A 22290-nucleotide genomic window follows, 5' to 3' on the forward strand; every position below is an offset into this window, starting at 1 on the left:
GGTTACTCATTCACTGTCCAAACGGTGATGAGAATATTGCCTTGGAGAGCGGAGAATAACGTTTACATGCGTATCAGGGCTTGACAGTGAATCACAGGCACAAGGTGACCCGTTAAATCATTGTCTCCTCTTTTCTCCTTGAAATTTCCTCCAGTCAAGGGGCAGCTTTAATAAGCCACTGCCTCAAACACAGTGTATATTCACTCCGCCAAGGGTGCAGTTTCAAGGCACCAGCCGCAATGAACCACAACTGACGTTACAATCAACAAAAACCATTCATGCTATAAAGATATCGAGAATATGACTATGCAATTGTTTGTGGCTAGTATAGCATCTAGTTGATGTCCCATTCAAACTCCAAACTCCGACCCAAGTTGTCAGGAGTTGACAACTGTAATCATGACAGTTTTCTGAACCAGGCTCCCATTATCCCCATGTTCCGCCGCCACCACCGCCTCTACCTCCCTTCCTCTGCGCACTCAAACGCCAGTCATCCTCGTTTGCAAACTTGTTGTACAGTGGCTGGATCCTCTCTGCCTTCTTCCTCTTGCTAAGTCGATCCGTTGGTGCAACCTTGAAGAATGTCGGCGCAGCCTCCACGAGCCACTTTGGCTCGATGCTCGTTGTGCAGTGCATGTACTCCTTGGTCGTCAACACAAGCTCATGGTAAATCACCCACTCAGCCTGCTTGCCAAACAGGGCTGAGCTTGGATGCAGGTATACAGGTGTACCCTCTGTCAGCGTCTTGTATCCCTCCTGCGGGTCCTTGCGTGCCGCGTTGCGGAAGAAGCCTGCGCAGAGAGCACGGCGCACCTTTTCGGTTGCGCGTCCGCACGAGGCGATAGGATGTTTGTACCGATCCATGATCTTAACGATTTGGTCACGAACATCTTTTGCACGACGCATGGAACGCGCCTGGATAAAGTTCTCAAAGCACCACGGGGCTGAGTATCCGCTGTGCTTCCATGAGTTGTACACGTTGAGCAGGGTGAGGTGGTCGCCATGAGGGTCGTGGAACTTTGCCTTCTTCTGGTCGGCTTGTGACTGCTTCTCCTTGGGGCGATAAAACACGGTCGAGATGTTGAGCATGGAAACAATGCTGAGCACTTCTTCGGCGCACTCGAGCTCAACGGCAGCGATAAGGACCTTGGCAAGGGAGGGCTCCATGGGGAAGTCAGCCATCTTTCTGCCCAACCGAGTCAGGAGGCCTTCGTCGTCCAGGGCGCTGAGCGCGTACAGCTCCTCCAGCGCGGTAAGCATGGTATTGATCGGAGGGGGGTCCATAAAGTCGAAATGCAGCAGGTCGTTAATACCCATGGCCTTGAGCATTAGAATCGTCGTAGACAAATTCTGCCGCTGAATTTCAGGGATGGTAGTCGGCAACATCTCCGACTGATACGCAGCTTCTGTGTACAATCGGAAACACTTTCCGGGACCGGTTCGGCCAGCTCTGCCAGATCTTTGGTTTGCCTGGGCCTGTGAAATAGGGGTAACCACCAGCGAGTCCATTCCCAGCTTAGGATCGTATGCATTCTGCTTCACGAAACCGGGGTCCACGACGTAGTAGATCTCGTCGATAGTGATCGAGGTCTCGGCGATGTTGGTGGCGATGACAACCTTGCGGCTTCCAGGAGGCGCTGGCTCAAAGATTCGACTCTGCATCTCGGTGGGAAGCGACGCGTACACAGGGAGAATGATGAGTTCAGGCACGTTAGGCCCTAACGCCTTCATTCTCTCGTATAGGACCTCGCAAGCTGTGTCGATTTCTTCTTGACCTGTCAAGAACAGTAGAATGTCACCCTTTGGCTCGGTAAGGTGAATCTGCATGACCGTGACCAGAGCCGCATCCAAGTAATCAGATTCGGGCTCCCTGGAGTAGAGAACCTCGACAGGGAATGTTCGACCGGGGATGGTGAAGATTGGGCATTCGTTAAAGTAAGCCGAGAATTTATCGGCATCGAGAGTCGCAGATGTGACGATAACCTTCATGTCGGGTCGTCGTTTGAGCGTCTTCTTCAGCAAAGCAAAGAGCACATCGGTAGCGATGGTACGCTCGTGGGCCTCGTCGAGCATGATACACGAGTATCTTGACAGGTCTGGATCAACGAGAATCTCACGTTGAAGCATACCATCCGTCATGTACTTGATCTTGGTGGCCGGGCTAGTGCAGTCTTCGAAACGAATTGTGTAGCCAACCTCTTCTCCAAGCTTGCAGCCAACTTCTTCGGCGACTCGCTTGGCGACTGACATGGCAGCGACACGACGAGGCTGGGTGCAGCCGATCATGCCATCATTGGCAAAACCAGCTTCAGCCAGATATTGCGTGAGCTGTGTTGTCTTTCCGGATCCTGTCTCTCCAACCACAATCAAAATCTGGTTCTCCTGAACGGCCTTGATGAGTTGACTTCGGAAGACAAAGACGGGCAAGGACTCTCGTTGTTCCTTGATGCTCAGGTTTGTACGCTTGCCCAGGGACTGGCCCTTTGGAATGACGGCCTTTTTCCATTCGGGAACCTCTTCTGACTGTTGGTTCTTTCTCGCGTTCCTGAGGTCGCTGGCAAATTGTCGCTTGTCGGGGTCTGCCATAGGATCCTGCCACGCGGTAGAAAGATTCTCCTTGGGCTCTTCCTTAGCAGCAACTTCAGCTTCCTGTCGCTTCAGTTCCTTTCGCTCCTTGGACAAGGCAGTTCCCGACATGGCTGCTCGGTTCATGGAGCCGTCAGGTGCCTTGACAACTCGAATTGGAGACAGCTCAAGCGATTGCTTGGTCTGGCCAGCCAGGAAAGGAGGCTCCTCCTCACGCACTTCAATATCGACATCCTCTTCCAGCTCCATTTCGCCATCACCGCGTAACGTCGCGTTGTAGTCTTCCTCCAGGTCGGGGTAGTCAGAAGCCTTGGCTACTCCTGATGCGATCAACTGTCTTATCTCCCACCTCTCTGGTGAGGTCATTCTCTTCTTTTGTCGTCGTGGTGGCCCCAAGTTGTCTCGTGGCCCGGCTGATGGGTCTATGAAGCCATTTCTTGCTCCTCCTCCCAGTGCTTCCATGTTGGCGCCAGTTGTCATGCGAGCTTGCGGTTCCAGATCTTGACCAGTTTCTTGATCAACGTCCTTCATCGACAACCCAACTCTGCTCCCTTCGATGCTTGTAACCTTCACCCAGACCTGTTGTCCTCGTGTCAAGAGATCAGAAGGGTGAGTGACTCGCTGCCCAGCAACCATGCGCGAGACGTGGACCAAACCGTCGACTTTGCCCCTGACATTGTGCAAGTTGACAAAAGCGCCAAAGTCCTTGATGCCTGTAACATGTCCCTCGTAGACCTTGTGTAATTGCGGCGCATCATCCATCTCGGGCGCTGGAGCATTGCGAAAGCGGTCGTCGTCGTCGTCGTATCGTCGGCGACCTCGTCGGTCTTTGCGCGAATCGCGATAGCCATCCCGCCAGTCTTCGTCGCCTCGTTCTTGCGACCGTGATCGCGATCGGTATTTGTCTCGCCTGCGCCGGTCTCTCGAGCGCGATCGGTCTCTCCTCCTGCGCCTTGAATCTTTCTGGTCGTCCTCAGGGCTACGACTCCGTTTCCTCGCGCTCTTGTCCTTTTTCGCCTTTCCTTCCAAGCCTTCGAGAAGCGCCAGGGTATCATCGATCGCATCGGCTCCACCGTCAGGTACGGGGTCTTTGTCCGGCAGCGCAAGCCCGCTAAAGACTTTCTCCTTCTCCTCGAGCGTTCGCGTGTGGTGGTGTTCTTCGTCTTGGGCGCCGTTCTTGCCCTTGAACTTTGGGTGCATAGCCAGAACAAGGCGATCAAGGCTCTCGACTAAACTGGGCGGAAAGTCCGGGGCGATGCCCGCGAGTCTCTCACGGAACTCGTTGAAGGAGCTGCATTCTAGACGCTGCGCGATCAGGAACTCGGCCAAGGTTTTGTCGCCGACGCCGACGTGATTCTGGAGTTCCGACGTGACCTTTGACACGAGCGACAAAAGCTCGAGGTTCAAAAGGTCGTCCATGTTAGAAAAGAGAAACCGATCCTGCGACCTGGCAGGATGGTTCAGCAATGTAAAGTGAAGGTGCACGGGAAAAGTTGTAGGAATCTGACCGTGGCAAAAGGTCGGCTCACCTTGGCGGGTTTCGGTGAGGCTCGGTGAGGGTTGGTCACCCTGTACCCCAGCTTTTGTCATGCAATGGACGATATTTTACATGTACTAGATCAATAGAGGAGACATTTACATCCTTGAGGCTTTCTTATCCCTTTCGAATCGGCGTGATTGTATCTTATGGTTTTTCTGTTCTTCCAAATTGCTATAGACATATTCGTGGTCCATAAGTCTCTGCAGAATCTGCTTCGAGGCGCGCCCTCATTGAGGCCCCTTCATTTTTCGCTTCACAGCCTGCCTAGGTACTAAGAAATATGCAGAGAAGTAGACAAGACCGTAATCAACAAGGGATATATTAACAATTCAAAACATTAATTCCTCGCTTCTGTCAATTAGTAGCTACCCTCCAAGTTGTTGTTTGTGAGCAAAGGTTCTCCGGCCATGCTTCGATAAGTGACAGCTCCAGTTGCAAACGGCAAAAAGAGTGGACAATGATGGATTTAAACCACCTGAGTTGGACGAACAGGGAATCGAACCCTGGACCACTCCCAGAGGCGAGGATCTTTGAGAAGAAACTTGCTAAGGGAGTATTATACCACTAAACCATTCGCCCGGAAAGAAAGGATAAGGTACAATGGTGGGATGGAACCACCACGGCTGGACGAACAGGGAATCGAACCCTGGACCACTCCCAAATGCTTGAATCATTCAGATGAATCATGCTAAGGGAGTATTATACCACTAAACCATTCGCCCTTGAAGGGATTTGATGGGTGCAGCCTTTCGGATGCGCAGCCATGAGGGGATCGTGTTGCGCTTCGATGTTCGCGATCTCGCGGAATGCGTCAACAGTGTGTCAAAGAAACGTTGCATCGGACGAGTAGAGATAAAGCTTGAGAACCTGCATTTCAAACCTTGTTTAATCTACTCACTCCCTATCGTCCTGGCAATGTCCGGCCTAAACCCAGCCGTATAAGTCAGTTGGGTGACGTACACCGGAGGAGTTGCGCTCCGAATCTGACAGGCTCAACCCTACAAGGCAATCCTCGTTTGACAATCCTAGCCAATGACTCGATAATGGAAGCCTGGCCTAGTCTCACAAGGAAAAAAAAGACGAAGCTGCAAGATAATTTTCTTGCGCTCCGTTGGATGCTGTGGCTGTAACTGTTGGTGGGGTTAACTGATGTCGCCCTGGGTGTCCAATCGTGAGGCCTCGAGACCTGGCCCATTACGCAAGCCCCTCGCTTGACTCCTCACCCCAGAGAACGCCACCAGGTGACCTGCTGCAGAGCAAGAGAGGTACGTACCTGAGCTTCGGCGTCATCGCCAGCCGCCTCAGCCTCAGAGTTCCCGAGCAGTCACACGCCCTCTCTCTCCCTCTTCCTACCTCCATCAAAGCCAAAGCCCGCGCGATAATTCAACCTCTAAAGAACATCCGTTTTCCTTTGAGTTTTTCCATTTTCTAGATTCCCTCTAGAGCTTCACCTTCCTCCTCTGCAGCCATGTGCTCCGCCGACATCTTCCTCGCTTTCCTCGCCGTCCTCTTCCCCCCACTGCCTGGTAAGTCGCCTCCATCGCCAAGTCGCATGCATCATTGCGCATCAGACACGACATTCGCTAACTCTTCGTTTTCAGTCTGGGTCAAGTGCGGAATCTGCAGCGCAGACTCGCTCATCAACATTCTGCTCTGCGTCCTCGGATACATCCCGGGTCTCCTCCACGCCTGGTACATCATTGCCAAATTCCCCGAGCCGCCCTACGAGTACGAGGCCGTCCCGAATGATCGCGAGGGCGGCCGTGTTACCTACGTCTACGTCCAATGCCCGCAGGGCCACCACCAGACACAGAACCAGCAACCCAAGCCGCAGCCTCAACCCCAGAACGGTGGCAACAACATGAACTACGGCACGCAGAACGCCTCCGCTTCGAGCCAGGCCCGACCTGCCCCTCAGCAGCAGGGTGTCACGGATGCTGGCGAGGGCAGCTCTGATAACCACGGTGTCCCCCCTTCGTACGCCGAGGTCGTTGCTGGAGACCACAAGATTCAGTCGAGGGATTAGATGCTCAACTGGATATCGAATTGAACGGGTTGACGGGGTGACTTGCAAAGCCCGTCTCTGTCGCCACCCAAGGAACTTGAACCGCTTTTGCAGAGCGGTCCTCAACAATCAAGCGGGTCCTCAACCAAGGACTTCAGGTGAGATGGCCGAGTTGGTTATGGCGTCAGGTTAAGGTCACCTTAACAACCTACAATTCCTGATGGAGCAATCCTCCTGGGTTCGAGTCCCAGTCTCATCAGATCATTTCTTTTTTTGCGTCTCTCCACGATTTTTGTTTTGGTTGCAAGTTTTGTGGGAGTGGCTGGGAGCCTGGCTGTGTAAGAATTGTGTGGTTGTGGGAACCTCGGGCATGATGCCTACGAACACAGAAGTCTCTTTTTCCCTCGACGGGAATTATAATAGGAGTTCAGGGGCATGGATCTTGTGTTTTGCACTGGAGGACTTATAAGGATTGTTGGCGTTGGACTCGCTTTTGGACGAGGCACATGTACCTTTCGCACAGTTTATTGTGCTCAGACTTAAATTCCATTGATTCAAGATCTTGGCGTCTATCTTTGCTAACTTGTGAGTGTCTACAATCATTCACTTTGCCCATACCCAGCCCAATTCGGCTCTCTCTAGCCCTCCTTTGCAGCTGCAGCATGCTGCTTCTCCTCTGCATCGGGATCATGGATGGATGGCGCTGGACGGTCCGAATCCCTTGGCTCCTTGTAGCCTCGCATCAACTCCTGAGGGAGATAGGTGTAAAACGAAGGGACGATGATCTCGACCGACTTGACGAATCTCAGACCAGCGTCCAGCTCGTAGATGGTCGCGGTGGCCTTCATGCCCAGTGCCATACACTCCAAGATGTTGTCGTCAAAAAACAGCGTCATGGTATCCTCGGTGATGGGCCAAGGGAAGACAGGCGTCTCCCAGTCGTCCTCGATGGTGCCCTGCCTGAAGATGGCCTTTCCGACAGGAACGTGCTCGAAGGGGTTGTCGCCGATGACAAGTGACTTGACTCGCTTGATCATGTCTTTACTGGGATGAAACACCTCGACAAGTTCGATAGTGCAGGTAAACTCTCTCTCGAGCTTGGGTTCCTTGGTGCAGATGCGCCCAAACAGCTCTGGCTCGTCCATCAAGGCAATGGCTGAGAAGAAGACGGACTTGGGATCGAAGTCCTCAGGGCGCTTGTACTGTTGAAAGGCCCATGCCTCTTCGGCGGTTTCTGCAGGACAGAAGAGATCCGCGGCAGCAAGGTTGAAGTTTCCAGGTAGGGCGGTATAGAGCTGTCGAACCATGGGCCACTCGACGCAAGCTGTGTCGCACACCTGCAGAGCGGCCTTGACATCGTCTTCATACTCTGGACACACGTCGTGATGAAGGATGTATCGGAGAAAGTTGACAACGGTGTCGATGCCCGTCATCATTCTTCCGTGCTCAAAGGACGTCAGCTGCACAAGAGCAACCGAGATGAAGCCAGCGGCAACACCAGCAAAATCGACAGTCCACACATCATCATCGCCGTTGTAGAATCTGTCACCAGCTGCCGTGGTCCCGTACACAATGTCAGTCGCAGTCGCCTCGCGACGCTCAGCAGGAGTCAGGTCCTTCAAGTCCTGACGGCCAAGGCCTCCAAAGGCGCCGGGGTTGCAGTCGACGCCGCCGAGGAAGAGATACTCGTTGAAGTAAAGAGTGCGGTCGCCCTGGAGACGACGGCGCGAGCGGAAGCGCTGGATGCAAGACTGAATGCGCCTGAGAGGTGTCAGCAATGGAACTTTGGAAGGGTGCTGAGCGTAAGCGATCTCACTCTGTAAATGGAATATACCTCCGGAAATGTTAGCTTCTCATTCGACAAGATACTGTGTTCCCGGTAACTTACGGGGCATAGATCTCGTTCTTTTCCTCCTTGGCTTCATCAGGGGTCATGGGCGGATCGGCGAAATACTCTAAGCCTGCGTCAGCTTACACTCTATCCAAGTGTGTGGGTAAGGGCCATAAACATACCTTCGAAACCATTGCCGCGATTCTTGGGCAGTGCAGTAGGACCCCGGTTTATCAACGTCTTTCTGCCCTTTCTGCCCTTTCGCGGCTTTGCGATTCCCTGCAGTGAGGCTGGCAAGGCGGGTGGTGGACCAAGGTCGGCCTCTGGCGCCTCGGACTTTTCACCCTCCACTGCGGAGGGTGGCTCGGGCTGAGATGGTGGAGACGACATTGTGAGCGATGTGCGAGCGGTGAAGATGCTGCGATGGCCAAGAGAGAAACGGGTTGGTGTTGAGGATCTGAGGTGCTCTTGACTGTGATTCACTGACGAATTTGAGAGAGGAGATGATGAACACGAAGAGGAAGAGGATATGGTTAAAAAACTGGAATTTGAAGAGCAAAAGTGAAGTAAGTAGCTACTCTATCCATTAGGGAAGTCTCATCATTTGGTCAAATTTGCGCGGCAGCTGGCGACTGCTGGCTCGCAGCGGCTGTTTGCTTTGCAACATGGCAAGCAGATGGGAAGCTGCAGGAGATGATATCTATCTACCGGCATTTCTTAGTAGATAACGAAACACTGCTATCGACATGTATTACTGTCTATGAGTGCATTTGATCCTCAACTCCTGGATGAGATGTAGTTTGCAGTCAGTGTAACCATCGAGACTTCAAGGAAATCAACTCACAGTAAACAAGCCGGCGCAAAAATCCAAGACCCGTTACTCAAGCCAAGATCAAGACTATCGCCCGATAGCTTGAGGCTAGGTGCATATCTAGTGCTCTCTCAACTCCGTTTGCTATCTGCACCCAGCCTCTTCACGGCTCCCGGCTTGAGGAAGTAAGCGCCCGTAATACCCGCCCTACCCTGATGCCTCAGCAACTCCATCCGGCAATATCGCATCGATACTTCTGAGGCTCAGTAGTTTTAGTACGCAAAGTCTCCGCTTGCACTTTGATAACAAGGCAACCAGTGCGGGGTCGAAGTTGGGTCTAACGGTAGGGCTCAAAGCAAGGCTGATTTTCACGATAGCTTCTCCCCATCCCCGTCTCAAGGCGGGGCTGGATGTTGTTTGTATCGCACATTAGACACACCATCAAGATACACCGCAAACTAGACCAACAAGATTCCGGAAAACACGGAACGGCCCATCCCGGCCAAGAAAGGCGCCAGATACTTCATTGGAGGTTGTCGTGAGCCTGCTTCGCGAGAAAAAAGCACCAGTTGATGATGTGATTCGCCAAAGGGGGTTGGGCGTCGAGGTCAGTTGACGATGATCACGGGCGGTCTAGGGCTGTCGGGCCAAGCTCAACACTCCCAATGGGAACCTGGATGAGAGGTGACGGTGAGACCTGAGTCTCTGAGTTGTACGACTTGTTGTTTGTGTGATTGCACGTTTGTAGCTGAATACGAATTTCACAACCTTGTCAAGTGGCCCAACCCAACTCAGGAGTTTCGCACGTGGGCGGACATTTCAGCAGAGCCCGGTATATGGGGCTATGATGTAACTGCCCAGCCTTCATTTCACGATGCACGGGCTAGTTGGGAAAAAAACAAAGACGAGGAAAAAAACGTGCAACGCTGCACTGCATGTACGGGTCTCAATGTGATTCCCGACGGGTTGGTTTGGCATGTTGGACTGGGTCGCATTAAGGATGACGTGATGAATCCCTCTTGATTATTCTCAAAAGTCCCCTGCTCTCATTTAAATTGCCTATAGAGAGCAACGTCGAGTTGATTGTGAGACTAGGATCAAGTGGCTGGCTAGTCCCGTGAAGGCTCTGTTTCAAGAGGTGCGAAACACACCAAAGACTCCTAGGACAACGCACAACCAACATAGACAACGCATATGATACCCCATCTTCTGAATACCTTGTGTCCCTTGCATAATAAAACACCATGCCAGTTGCTCCGGACTGGACTGGCGATGGGAGGCGACGTGTAACCAACCAACCCGGTCACTGTTGTCTACGGTGAGACAGAGATGATGTGGTCGCCTTGCTTCTAGCGGCTGCACGAGCCCGCCCGAGGCGCACTTGGACGGTTCCCCCTTTCGCAGAGACGTCGAGAGCGAGTCTGCCCAGCGGGTTCCGGAGGCGGCTCAGGCCAGGGTGAGCCCCCGTCTCCCCTGGGGAGGTCGCCTTCTGACAGGCCTGACGTAGGTGTGGCTCAGCGGCTGCCGCAGCTTGAGGCAGCGCACGCGCTCTGGCTCTGGATAGGATACGACGGGACGCCGGACTCTGGCGCTTCATTTGGGTGAATCAGACATTGCCGCCATGGTCTGTCCCGGAGTGATTTGCCTTGTCCAAGGGGGCTTCGTTATCGGTCTCGCCATCGCCTTTCGCCTGCTCGCACTTTCTAGGGACCACGGGAGGTACCGCCTCCACCTGGGCTGGCTGGCTGGCGACTTGGCTGTGTACCTAGGGCAAACGTCTTACTGGGCTGTTGTTGATGATTTGATGTGATTGCTTGGGGGGTGGAATTTGGATGGCCTTGTCCTGTACCTGTGCCTGCCTAGCCACAATCCCCCTCTTTCACATTTTCCCCATCTTCTGTTAGTCGATGGGGACGGGGGGACATTCCAGTATAAACTCCAAAGAGACTCCGCCGTGGTCACTGACCATCTCGAACCTCTTCCTGTCTCCCCTAGTCTATCCTACGATACCGCGTCTCGCCAGCCGCCGTTTGAAGAATATTATTTGCTGGTTTTGCGCCGCCATCCTCCAATTTCCCACCTCGCTCCGTCGCATCCGCCACCAAGAAAGGCAATTCGCAAGGTTGACCTTGACCTTGGCTCTCACCGATTTAAAAATTGGATAGAAAAAGTCGCCACTCGCGCTCCCTCGCTACCCTCGGGCCAACTTAAGCCAACACGACGAGCCTCTCTCCCTTCCTCCCTCGACTCGACTCGACGTCAAGGAACGAAACGGATCTGACCCTCCCACCGCTGGAGCCCGCCCACAGAACAAACACACACGGACACGAGACTCGGCCTTGACGTGTCGCACCTTGTCAAAACCGGGGGCTGATCCTGCGCTGATCTGCAATCGAAATCCCTTCTTTTTTTTGGCCTGCCGCGCCCCTGACTTTTTACGAGTCTGGGTTTTCCCTTGTTGTTCCTTTTTTTCGTTTATCTTGGACCTCGTTGATCCTACCTATACAAGAAGGGAGTCAGCGTCAGCGGCCAAACTTTCTGTCCCAGTATCCATCTCTCCACTCCGTCACAGTCAGAAATACGCTACGCTTTGCCTTGCGCCGAGAACCTAGCGACAGTCTTCCTTCGCCTTGCTAGCCTTCGAGCTTCAGCCTCTTTCAGTTCAACGCACTCGCCATTGCTCGTCATCCTACTCGTACTGGTCAGCTCACCGCTCTCGCTCGACTTTTGTCGGTGCTTAAAGCCCGCCTACGTCTGTCGCTTCTGGTTGCTGCCTGTTTCTTGTCTTCTTGACTTGACTCCCGTCGCTTGGTCTGGTCTATCTTTGCTATCGCTACACCGACTGCCGGCGCGCACCCACCGCCACAACCCCCATCATCAAGATGGGATCCAAAGGAATGCCTAATCGCCACGAGCTTCGCGACTACAACTACGCTGTCGCCGGCCAGTGAGTATTCAGATGCCCTTGCGCTCTTTATGCGCTGCACCTTACCCCCTGTCTTGTCCTGCTGCTCTTGTCGCCTCGCGCCTCGTCGCGCATCGCGCATTTGCGTCACAATGCCTCGGTCCCCCGCCGCACTACAAAGGCTGACCTTGCTCCTCCAGTGCCGGCACGCTCTGTACTCCCAATGGCGAGCTCTTTATCAAGCCCTGTACCCAGTCCGAGATTGATTTCTACCAGTCTGCCACTCGAAGGCACCCCGAATTCGCCGAGATCATGCCCTTGTTCATGGGCTCCCTGATGCTGAGCGACCCCGCTGACTCAACAATTGACGAAGCTGTTGCCGGTGTTATTTCCCAAACTGGAGATGTCAAGACGTCCAAGGAGGAGATTGTCGCCTCTGTCCGCCAGCAGGTCGCCGAGGCCGCTGCGCAACCGCCCAAGGACACTGTTACTTGGGTCCCTAGTAAGGACAACAAGATCAAGACCGACAAGGCGGTTGTGCTTGACAATGCGACGTATGGGTTCAAGAGTCCTAACATTCTCGACGTCAAGCTTGGCGTCCGGCTATGGGCCGATGATGCCCCTCTGCAGAAGAAGCAGCGCTTCGACAAGATCTCGGCCGAGACCACCCATGGGAGCTTGGGATTTCGTATTGCAGGCATGCGAGTCTATCGCGGATCAGAGGACGCTACTGAGCTGGACGAGGAAGATTACAAAATCTACGACAAGGATTATGGCCGAATGATTGTCAACAAGGACAATGTCGTGGACGAGTTTCGAAAGTTCATCTTCAACAAGACCGCCGGAATCGATGAGGATCTTGGAAAGGCTGTCTGCGCCGCCTTTGTACGGGACCTGCAGAGGGTTGAGGAGGTTCTCTCAAGTCACGAGAGCCGTATGTACTCATCCTCGCTCCTGTTCATCTTTGAGGGTGACGGCGAGGCCCTACGGAGTGCTATTGAGGAGAACAATGCGCTCATTGATGCGGAGGCTGGCATCGGCCAAGCGGCTCGAACTACCAAGAGGGTTGATAGTGGCATCGCTCTGGACGACGACGACGAGCTGGACGAGGACTCAGACCTCGAGGCTTCGTTGCCGCAGATTTACGGCCTGAAGCTCATTGACTTTGCTCACGCCGAATGGACGCCCGGCCAGGGACCTGACGAGAACTCACTGACTGGCGTAAGAAGTCTGCTCCGCATCTTTGAGCAGATGGGACAATAACCTTAGACGCTCACGCCTTTGACGACATGATGACAAGAAACGATTCGTTTTACCGACCGAAGGAAAATGGAAAAAAAAAAGAGAGCATTTGCTAGACGGAACGAACGACTGGAACCCCGATACCCATGTGTGATGGATCGAATGGAACATGTAGAAAACCTCCTCGGCGGAGACGATGGCGCACGGTGTCCACGATGATGACCATTTTATTTTTCAAAGCTCGACAAACAATGGGGATCTTGATTTTGCGTCTCGAGATTACACTCGAGACAGAGGGACAGGCGTTGAGGGATGGTTGGGAGCATTGGGATGTAAACATATTACCTGGCAATAGAGCAGGACATCAAGCCTGGAGAACCCTAACAAAAGAACGGGACATCAGACCTTGAGCTGTCTGAACCGAATGGAATCCAATTCCTATTAGTTGATTCATGACCATGAAGCGTGATGTTATCCAAGTGAGACAACGATAACCGTTGGAGGGACAGGACAGCTCCGACAATGGCTGGCTGTGCATGTCTCGGTTTCTCTTCCGAAAGCTGGGGGTTGAATTCATGCAGGATCTCGATCTAAGAACATTTCGAGCATTCACGGTGGAGGCCACAAGGTGGTAGAAACACCCTCTGGTGTTTCTTGCCCAAAGGCGAGGTGACAGAAATGCCCCCAAGTTTATAGGGGTAGATCTGCTTGAGTATTTATGTCACGTGGGGTGACCCCAGCTTTTGGTGTTTTTCCCTCCAGACACCATCCCAGCCCCGGCCACACACCCTTACATTGAGCTTCTGGAAAGCTTCCATCGCAAGGGCAGCCCCACGCACAGACGCGCACGCGCGATCGCAGGACGACTACACTCACTTGCTTTGTTCAAAGTCGATGTAGCCGGTCATGTCGATTCCAGGCCTGGGCCAGATCCCCTCGCAGGTGAGTCTTCTCCGTCAAAGATGGATGTCAGACGACTCTATCGCCGCTTTCCAGGCGTCTCGACAGCTTCGCTAACTTTTCAGCCCACCGCCTCTTCTACCCGCGTCCTCGCCCTCCGTCCCGTCTGCGAATGGCGATTTCAAGTCTCCCACGGCTCGTCCGTCATTGTCAAGGTCCTCTCTGGCACAGCTGAGAAGGACGGCGTCGAGCTAGCCCCCCGCAATGCGTACAACTTTACTGGCGTCAAGTCCAAGATCCTGACCTGGCACGGCTGCGAGCTCGAGATTGACGGCCGCTGCGACAGCGAATCCATCGCCGACTACGGGAACCCGACCGAGAATGTCGCCAATTCGCATCTGAATCTGCATGGGCAGCTTAACGATATGCGCCAAGCGGCGGCAAGAGAAGGAAGAGAAGGGCCGAGGGTTCTTATTACAGGAGGAGTCAACACGGGCAAAACGACGCTGGCGAGGACTCTGACGAGTTATGCGACGAGACAGGGCTACCAGCCTCTGGTGGTCAACGCAGACCCTAAAGAAGGGCTGCTTAGTCTTCCAGGGACGCTGAGCGCCAGCGTGCTTGCGACTGTCATGGATCCTGAGGCGGTGGACGGTTGGGGTAGTACGCCAACGAGTGGTCCAAGCAGCGTCCCTGTCAAGCTACCTTTGGTCTTCTACTATGGGCTAGAGTCTCCCGAGGAGGACCCCGACTTTTACCGTGAGCTTGTCAGTAAACTGGCAGGTAGCGTGAGTGGACGGTTGAGCGAGGACGAGAGTGTTAAGAGTTCAGGTGTCATCATCGATGGCACGGGTCTCCCTGAGCAGACCAAGGACGGGTTTGACCTTGTCGCCCATATTGTGGATGAATTCTCCAGTTGGTACCCCCCCCGAACCTGGCCTTGAACAGAATGCTGACGTGGTTATAGTCAATGTTATCATCGTGGTTGGCTCCTCGCATATCAGTGGAGAGTTGACCAAGCGCTTCGGGAGTGAACGGACGAGCCTGGGAGAACCCATCAGCGTGGTTCCCCTGGACAAGTCTGATGGCGTCGTTGAGCGTGACGAGATGTTTATGCAGCACGCAAGGGAGGCTGCTATCAAGGAGTACTTCTTTGGTGACTCTAGACGAACCTTGAGCCCCCTGATTCAGCAAGTAGACTTTGACAACGTCGTCGTGTACCATACACCAGAGCGTATGCTTGACCCTTGATCCTACATGCGAGACAACATGTTGCTAACGTCCTACCAGACCCGACCTACAACGGCGAGACATTAGCCCGCGAAGAGCCGTCGACCCCAATGCAACACTGGACGCTGGCCATCATGCACGCGACACCTAAGGAGTCGCCCGATACGGTCCGCGCCGCAGGCGTCATGGGTTTCCTCTACGTGTCCGATGTGGACGAGGAGCGCCGCAAGATCAAGCTACTCTCACCGGTGAGCGGGCGGTTGGGCGACCAGCCACTCGTGTGGGGGAAGTGGCCGGAGCCGTACATCAACCTGCTCGGATGAGGCCATCTTTCATGCTTTGTTTGCGTTTGCAGATCTACTCGTGGTCCTCTATTCGTCTCTTGGGTTATATAACGGGAAAATTAGGCTCACAACAATGCACAAGTGTCTGTGCGATTGTGTATCTAGGCAATTGATAGCTACAATGTTGGCAAGCTGTGCCGAGATGAAGAAACGTATGCGTGGCATTTCCTATCTGCTGTTGGCTCATCGCTCCCTCGGTGTTATCTAGGCCGGGAATCACCCGATTGCTCTGTTCCTGGTGCATGGCTGCTTGTGCGTAGAGTTGTATGGACGCGCTTGGCGTCGGAGATGAGGCCCTTGATGTCTCAGTAGCATCCATCCATGCAATTGAGGGACTTTCATCAACATCTTGGTGCTGCAACGCCATGACGAACCGCTCAACAGCTACTAGAAACATCTACCGTGTGCCTCTTCCAAGCCCACGTGCCCTGGCTGCAGAGTCGGCATTCCCTAATCTGGTAACTTCCTGGCTTTGCGGCACCCATCCGCCGTGAGGTCCCTAATTATCCCGACGACTGGCGTTGCTTTTTTTTGTTACATTCTCCACACCATCATCCTACGGGGAGCGGTCGAGAATCAGCAAGTTCATGGCGTACCCCCGCAAAAGCCGGGGGATGGTTCTTGAGGGATGTGAAGTTGTAGCTGAGGTGGGGGGAAGGGAGCAAGGGAGGATGAGACGTGAGAATGAGGAGAGATCGCTGGATGCGTGGTGTGATGGTGGGCGCGGAGATACGAGAGGATGGGTTCGGTGAGCGAGAGGTTGCAAAGAATATCCGTTTGCCTGTACGGATAGTTCTCCGTACCTGCCTGGAGATGCTACGTCGGAGGGGATAGTGTGTTAACGGGTACGGAGTTCCGTGTAAGTTTACGCCTGGCCAGCGCCATTACCTGTCTACTTTCTTTTTGTTCAAGCCTCCTCTCACGGCTACTGTTTTCCTCTTTTACACCCGCCTTGTCCTACAGACACCCGAGTGACTGCCGCTGCTGACCGTCTCGGCCGTCGGACGACGTCTGGTCTACCCCGGCCATCGGCCGGAACATGGCATACGCACGGCCGGGCCGGAGTCCAGAAGACGGCTCCGACTAGTCCGCCTCACACTTGACCCTTGACCGTAACCTTGCCCGTCTACACAGTGGGAGAAAAGAAAGACTCGCAGCAACCAGGTTGAAGATCAGAGGATCCTTCTCCACTGACTAAAATTACGTAGCCTGCGCATTTATTTCCCTCTCTGGGGGAGGGTCCAATTCACACCTCCCCATGTACAAGCTGATGTGCTCGCCCCGGTGAAATGGCGGTGATATTCCACAACAGCCAAGACTCACCGAAGCATGGTGACGTCCACAGACGCATTGCAAGACCGGAAGCAGAAGAAGTGCCTTGGAATAGCCGTGGGACCGGGGTTGGGGTTGTTGTTCCAAGGTGGTTTGAAGCAAAGGCCCCTGCTTAAGCTTAATTATTAGCGCCCTCTTGTCTCAAGAGCCGCGACGGCCATGCCTGGGCCAGACCGTCTGAGGAAAGGCTCCGAGGCAAAATAATCGAGGAAAAGCTGGAGGGACTCGATAGGTACAGGGAAACGCGCGGCCAGAGGCAATGGAGGCGACGGAAAAGGGTCATATGCTCGGAAAAAGAAGAAGACGGAATCGTCGATTGAGTCAAGCACATCAAACTTGCCAAGTCTTTGACTTTTCTTGGACTGGCAGGTGATGGGTCGTCGTCTTGGCTGAGGCGAAGCAACAACAACCACGCAACAATGGCAAAGCGAGGTCTTGTACACTGATGTATCTCGCCAAGCACAAGCCCATTGCCAAGGGCAAACAAGCATTCGTCCTGATCAAGAGGGAAGCGGCAACAGCCAGACGACAAGCGATTGGGCGCTGGGGGATTGATGGGGATGCATCAGCTAGGGTCGTCATGTGGATATGGTCCAGCTTGGCATTGGATCTTGTCTCTGAAGGTAGCGCCTCGGTTTCTCTGGATTCCTGGGATACACACGGCCTCCCACACATGGCTGCTGGAACATGGACGCTAGGGAGATAGTGTGGATGGACAGCTCGGTATCAACGGGATCTCGCTGCCGTTTGAGTGTGCCACATGCTGAAAGGGTCAAGGAGAGCCCATTTGGGCGCTTCTGCCCCTTGGAATGACCTCCCAGTTTGCACTGACTTGCCATGGATGCCATGGGTTATGAAGCTGTATTCCCCCGCATTGTCTCACAGTCTTTGCGCTTCGAGTCGCACAAGCCAGGCCCCTCGTCTGTAGACAACCCCGCGATGGGCGGCTAATTTCGTCCGTTCCCTAGGTCGCTTCCATCGCGCGCTGCATTAGCCCCAATTACTCTTGATGACGACAATGAAACAGGCCTGAACGGAGGAGGGGAAGAAGAACGAACAGCACAACAATGACGATCCGACTTTGCGCGCCTTGGTCTCCCAATCCCGTCCCGTCTCCCTCCCACTCGACATGGACCTCGTGACCTTGGGGGTGTGCACCGACTTGATTCGCCCGCGTGCGGCGGTACTTGGAGGTACATGAATCCCCACTAGATCACTCAGCCACTGCAGGCAGGCTGGCAAGTCGCGGCAAAGTCTCCCAGCCAGTCACAAGCTGGCCAGACATGGGTTCCACGTCTTCCCCCAGGGTGTGTCGACCCGCTATAGCCCACCAAACCTAATCTCGACGATGCTCGTGCTCGATAACTCACCTTGGCTTACAAGTACACGCACTGAGAAGAAGGAAGCAGACGCACCCGTAGTGGGGTTGTAGCCATGGGCACAAGCAAATCTGTCACCAATGGTCTCTGACGGGCGCATGTTCCCTATCTCCAGCTCACAGTAGTTGCACAGTGGGAATTGAATCACCTGCACTCCCCCGCTGGCCGGACGCCGGCATCCATTGCGAATCACTTCGGCCTCCACTTGTAAGCCAACCCCGGGAGACCGTTTCCTTCGGAGCTCCCACGTTCTTCCCAGGCTGTGAGTGTGAGAGCGACAGGGGAGGCTTCGCTTGCCGTCCGTGATTCTTTGCCCCTCCCGTCCCTCCTTCCTCCCCGGCCTCCCACGGATAGATAAAGCTGCCTTCCTCTCCCTCAATTCCCCTTCCTTCTCTCACCAGGTCTAGCACCTTTCACGTATCTTTATCCCCTTCATCTCACATCCCTTTGGGACTGTTTGCAAGCCAACCTACCTTCACTAAACATCTCCTTGGTTGTCTCGTCGAGCAGCCAGCCTCAAGAGCCCGTCGTCGCAGCTCCCCCCATCGCCGCCCGGCACAACAGCCTTCGCTTACACCAACACCCGTTCGATGGGAGAAACCGAATCTAAAGCCGCGAATGGTGCAGTTCACGCCACTACCACCACGTCGGACTCGTCGACCGTCGCCGCTGGACAGGACGACCAGCCTCCTATAGCGGAGCCCCCAGACCTAGCCATAGAGAAGCCGAGATCTCCTCACACCCTCTCTGCCCAGGCCGTCGCGCTTGACTTCAAGTCGGACGTCGACGATGGGTTGAGTAGCGAGGAGGCTGCCGCCCGCCTGGCTCGGGACGGCCCCAATTCCATCAAAGGCGCAAAGGGCATCTCTCTGTACGAGATCTTCATACAGCAGATCGCCAATGCCCTGACTGTCGTCCTCATCGCCGTGACCGCCCTGTCCTTTGCTATCTCGGACTACGTTGAGGGTGGCGTCGTCGCCGCCGTCATTGTCCTCAACATCGTTGTCGGGTATGTCTTTGCCGCCGCGCCTGCTCAGCCAATCTGCTGCTGCCTGGTCGCTGCCGCTGCTGCCACTCCCTACATCGCTGTCGCATATTGCTATGCCCCTTTCTCTGTCCCGTTTACTTGTCCCTCTGCTGCCACACGGTGAAGCCTGTGATTTTGCCATGCGTAAGGCCAGAAGCCCCAAGCACCGAGGCCGAATCCTGAGCCATATCCTGAAGCTGCCATGGCGTCTTCAAGCACTGCTATCCCAAGCTCGCACCCTGCTAACATGCAACGCTTTCTAGATTGATCCAGGACTACCGCGCTGAGCAGACTATTCAGTCCCTCTATGCTCTGTCCACTCCCAAGTGCAAGGTCATCCGAGATGGCCAGAGTGAAACTGTCAAGGCCGAAACGCTCGTCAAGGGCGATATAGTCTCCCTCGTCACTGGTGATGTCGTACCCGCCGACCTGCGCCTTGTCCAAGGCATTAACGTTTCCACCGATGAGGCGCTCCTCACTGGTGAATCTGTTGCCATCAGCAAGAAGCCCGAGGCAGTATTTACCGATCAGGATATGCCCATTGGCGACCGCGTCAACCTGGCCTACTCTGGAAGCTCCGTCACCCGTGGACGTGCCACCGGTATCGTCATCGCCACTGGTATGGAGACCGAGGTTGGCCAGATCGCTGAGCTCCTGCGCAAGACCAAGACCGACAACTCCGAAAGGGGTTTCATCGGTCGTGCCCTGTACAACGCCTACCAGTTCACCCGCAGAATCCTCGGTCTTGAGGGCACTCCTCTCCAGGTCACTCTCAGCAAGTTTGCCCTGCTCCTGTTTGCCTTTGCCATTCTGCTCGCCATCATCGTCTTTTCCGTCAGCCTGTGGAAGATTAGCGATGAGGTCCTGCTCTACGGAATCTGCGTTGGTGTGGCGGTCATTCCCGAGTCTCTGCTCGCTGTCTTGACCGTCACAATGGCTGTTGCCACCAAGGCCATGGTCCGCGGAAATGTCATTGTTCGTCAAATGCCCTCTCTCGAAGCCGTCGGTGGTGTCACCAACATCTGCTCCGACAAGACTGGTACCCTGACCCAAGGACGCATGATTACCCGCAAGGTTTGGCTTCGCGGTAACCTCTCGGGAACCGTTGAAGGCACTGCGAACCCATATGATCCCGGTAGCGGCACCGTCCGCTGGGACGCCGACCTGGCTGGAAGCTGTCTGAACGCCTTCCTCAGAACCCTTACTCTCTGCAACAACGCCACTGTCACAGACGGCAAGAAGGAACCGGAGACCGACTCTAGTAGTGTCATCACCGCTTCCGAAGATGCTGAATGGAAGGCAGTTGGTGAGCCCACCGAAATCGCCCTCAAGGTCTTTGCCATGAGATTCGGCCAGAACAGGGCTCCCAACGATACGCTGGTTGCTGAGCATCCCTTTGACTCGTCTTGCAAACTCATGAGTGTCGTGTACGGCAATGAGGTCGAACAGACCCGTCAGGTCTACACCAAGGGTGCCGTTGAGGTTCTCCTGACTAAGCTCAATGAGACGGAAGAGTTTAAGAAAGAAATCCTCGCCAAGGCCGAGGAGCTTGCTAGTCAAGGTTTGCGAGTGCTGTGCATCGCCACCAAGGCTATGAATGGCAATGTCCAAGACTGCCACGAGCGAGCCAAGGTCGAGGACCAACTCGAGTTCCTTGGTCTCGCCGGTCTCTATGACCCCCCTCGCCCTGAAACTGCCGGTGCTGTGGCCCAGTGCCGCGCTGCCGGTGTGACTGTTCACATGGTCACTGGTGACCACATCAAGACTGCCACGGCCATCGCGTACGAGGTTGGTATTCTGAACAAGGACGTTCCCCTCAAGACCAACACCGTCATGGCGGCGGCCGACTTTGGTGCTCTTAGCGACGCCCAGATCGACGCCCTGGATGAGCTGCCCGTCGTTCTTGCTCGCTGTAGCCCCCTGACCAAGGTCCGAATGATTGAGGCGCTCCATCGCCGCAAGGCCTTCTGTATCATGACTGGTGATGGTGTCAATGATTCGCCTGCCCTCAAGCAGGCTGACGTTGGTATTGCCATGGGAGACCGTGGCAGCGATGTAGCCAAGGAAGCTGCCGACATGGTTCTGACCGATGACAACTTTGCCTCCATCGTCACCGGTATCCAAGAGGGCCGACGACTTGCCGACAACATCCAGAAGGTGTGTTTTTCAATCCCATGCTTCCAGACCCTGCTAACAGTTGTAGTTCCTTCTGCACCTTCTCACATCCAACCTTGCACAAGTCATTCTCCTTCTTATCGGACTTGCTTTCAAGGATGTCAAGAATGTCGCCGTGTTCCCTCTGTCCCCTCTTGAAATTCTCTGGGCCAACCTTGTCACCTCCTCACCTCTCGCCCTGGGTCTCGGCCTGGAGGAAGCCTCTCCTGATATTCTCCGTCGACCTCCCCGCAGTCTGCGCTCTGGCGTCTTTACTCGTGACTTGGTTCGCGACCAGCTCGTGTACGGCTTCTGCTCTGGCTCCCTCTGCCTGTGCGCCTTTATGCTCGTCAACTACGCATCATCCGGCAAGGGTTATCACTCTATGCCGGCCGACTGCAACGAAGCTGGAACCGAGGGCTGTGATCTCGTGTACCGTGCTCGCGCAACTACCTTTTCCACGCTGAGCTTCCTCCTCCTGGTGACGGCGTGGGAGGTGAAGCACTTCCACCGCAGTCTCTTTGCGATGGACGAGAGATGGTCTGGACCGTTTTCGGTTTTCAAGACCATCTACCACAACCGATTCCTCTTCTGGTCTGTTGTTTTTGGCTTCGTCATGATCTTCCCCGTGGTGTACATTCCCTACCTCAACACCGAAGTGTTCAAGCACAAGGGACTCACCTGGGAGTGGGGAGTGGTGGCGGGCTGTGTTGTCATGTACATTGGTCTTTTGGAAGTCTGGAAGGCGTTCAAGCGACGAATGGGCCTGGGAATCGACACGCATCCCATGGCTCAGGGTCAGCCCGAGGTCTAAGCCTCGTGGTTGACTCTAGTACAAAGCGGGATGAGTTGAAACAAAAGGGGGTAGGTAGTCGTGAAGAGTTGATGGACAGGTTTTAAGGATATGTGTCATGGGTCTCAGAATGTTCACTATTATGCTTATCGCTAATATCCTCTTGTCAATACATTTTCCTGTCAACAAAAAACAACTTGTATGCATCGCT

The 22290-nt window shown here is 54.3% G+C and overlaps 5 protein-coding genes across 5 annotated transcripts; 3 read left to right on the plus strand and 2 right to left on the minus strand.

Moving 5' to 3' along the window:
* Positions 1-426: 426 nt before the first annotated feature.
* On the minus strand, positions 427-4005 carry MRS44_009948 (uncharacterized protein; the record flags this gene model as incomplete). Its single annotated transcript, XM_065620361.1, has 1 exon — positions 427-4005. One exon carries the CDS (start codon positions 4003-4005, stop codon positions 427-429), a length of 3579 nt encoding a protein of 1192 aa, XP_065476134.1.
* A 1589-nt stretch (positions 4006-5594) lies between these two features.
* MRS44_009949 (uncharacterized protein) lies at positions 5595-6152 on the plus strand (the record flags this gene model as incomplete). Its single annotated transcript, XM_046270001.2, has 2 exons — positions 5595-5652; positions 5728-6152. 2 exons carry the CDS (start codon positions 5595-5597, stop codon positions 6150-6152), a joined length of 483 nt encoding a protein of 160 aa, XP_046131619.2.
* A 617-nt stretch (positions 6153-6769) lies between these two features.
* On the minus strand, positions 6770-8352 carry MRS44_009950 (uncharacterized protein; the record flags this gene model as incomplete). The annotated part of the gene is made up of 3 exons (XM_065620362.1): positions 6770-7892; positions 8020-8092; positions 8145-8352. The coding sequence occupies 3 exons, from the start codon at positions 8350-8352 to the stop codon at positions 6770-6772; spliced, it is 1404 nt and encodes a 467-aa protein (XP_065476135.1).
* Positions 8353-11655: 3303 nt separating this feature from the next.
* MRS44_009951 (uncharacterized protein) lies at positions 11656-15373 on the plus strand (the record flags this gene model as incomplete). Its single annotated transcript, XM_065620363.1, has 6 exons — positions 11656-11720; positions 11879-12899; positions 13661-13862; positions 13917-14735; positions 14788-15054; positions 15111-15373. The coding sequence occupies 6 exons, from the start codon at positions 11656-11658 to the stop codon at positions 15371-15373; spliced, it is 2637 nt and encodes an 878-aa protein (XP_065476136.1).
* Positions 15374-18695: 3322 nt separating this feature from the next.
* Positions 18696-22100, plus strand: MRS44_009952 (uncharacterized protein; the record flags this gene model as incomplete). Its single annotated transcript, XM_065620364.1, has 3 exons — positions 18696-19252; positions 19396-21289; positions 21336-22100. The coding sequence occupies 3 exons, from the start codon at positions 18696-18698 to the stop codon at positions 22098-22100; spliced, it is 3216 nt and encodes a 1071-aa protein (XP_065476137.1).
* Between the last annotated feature and the right edge of the window lie 190 nt (positions 22101-22290).

This window comes from Fusarium solani, assembly GCF_023522795.1.
Source record: "Fusarium solani strain SB1 chromosome Unknown bctg00000006, whole genome shotgun sequence".
Lineage (NCBI taxonomy): Eukaryota > Fungi > Ascomycota > Sordariomycetes > Hypocreales > Nectriaceae > Fusarium > Fusarium solani.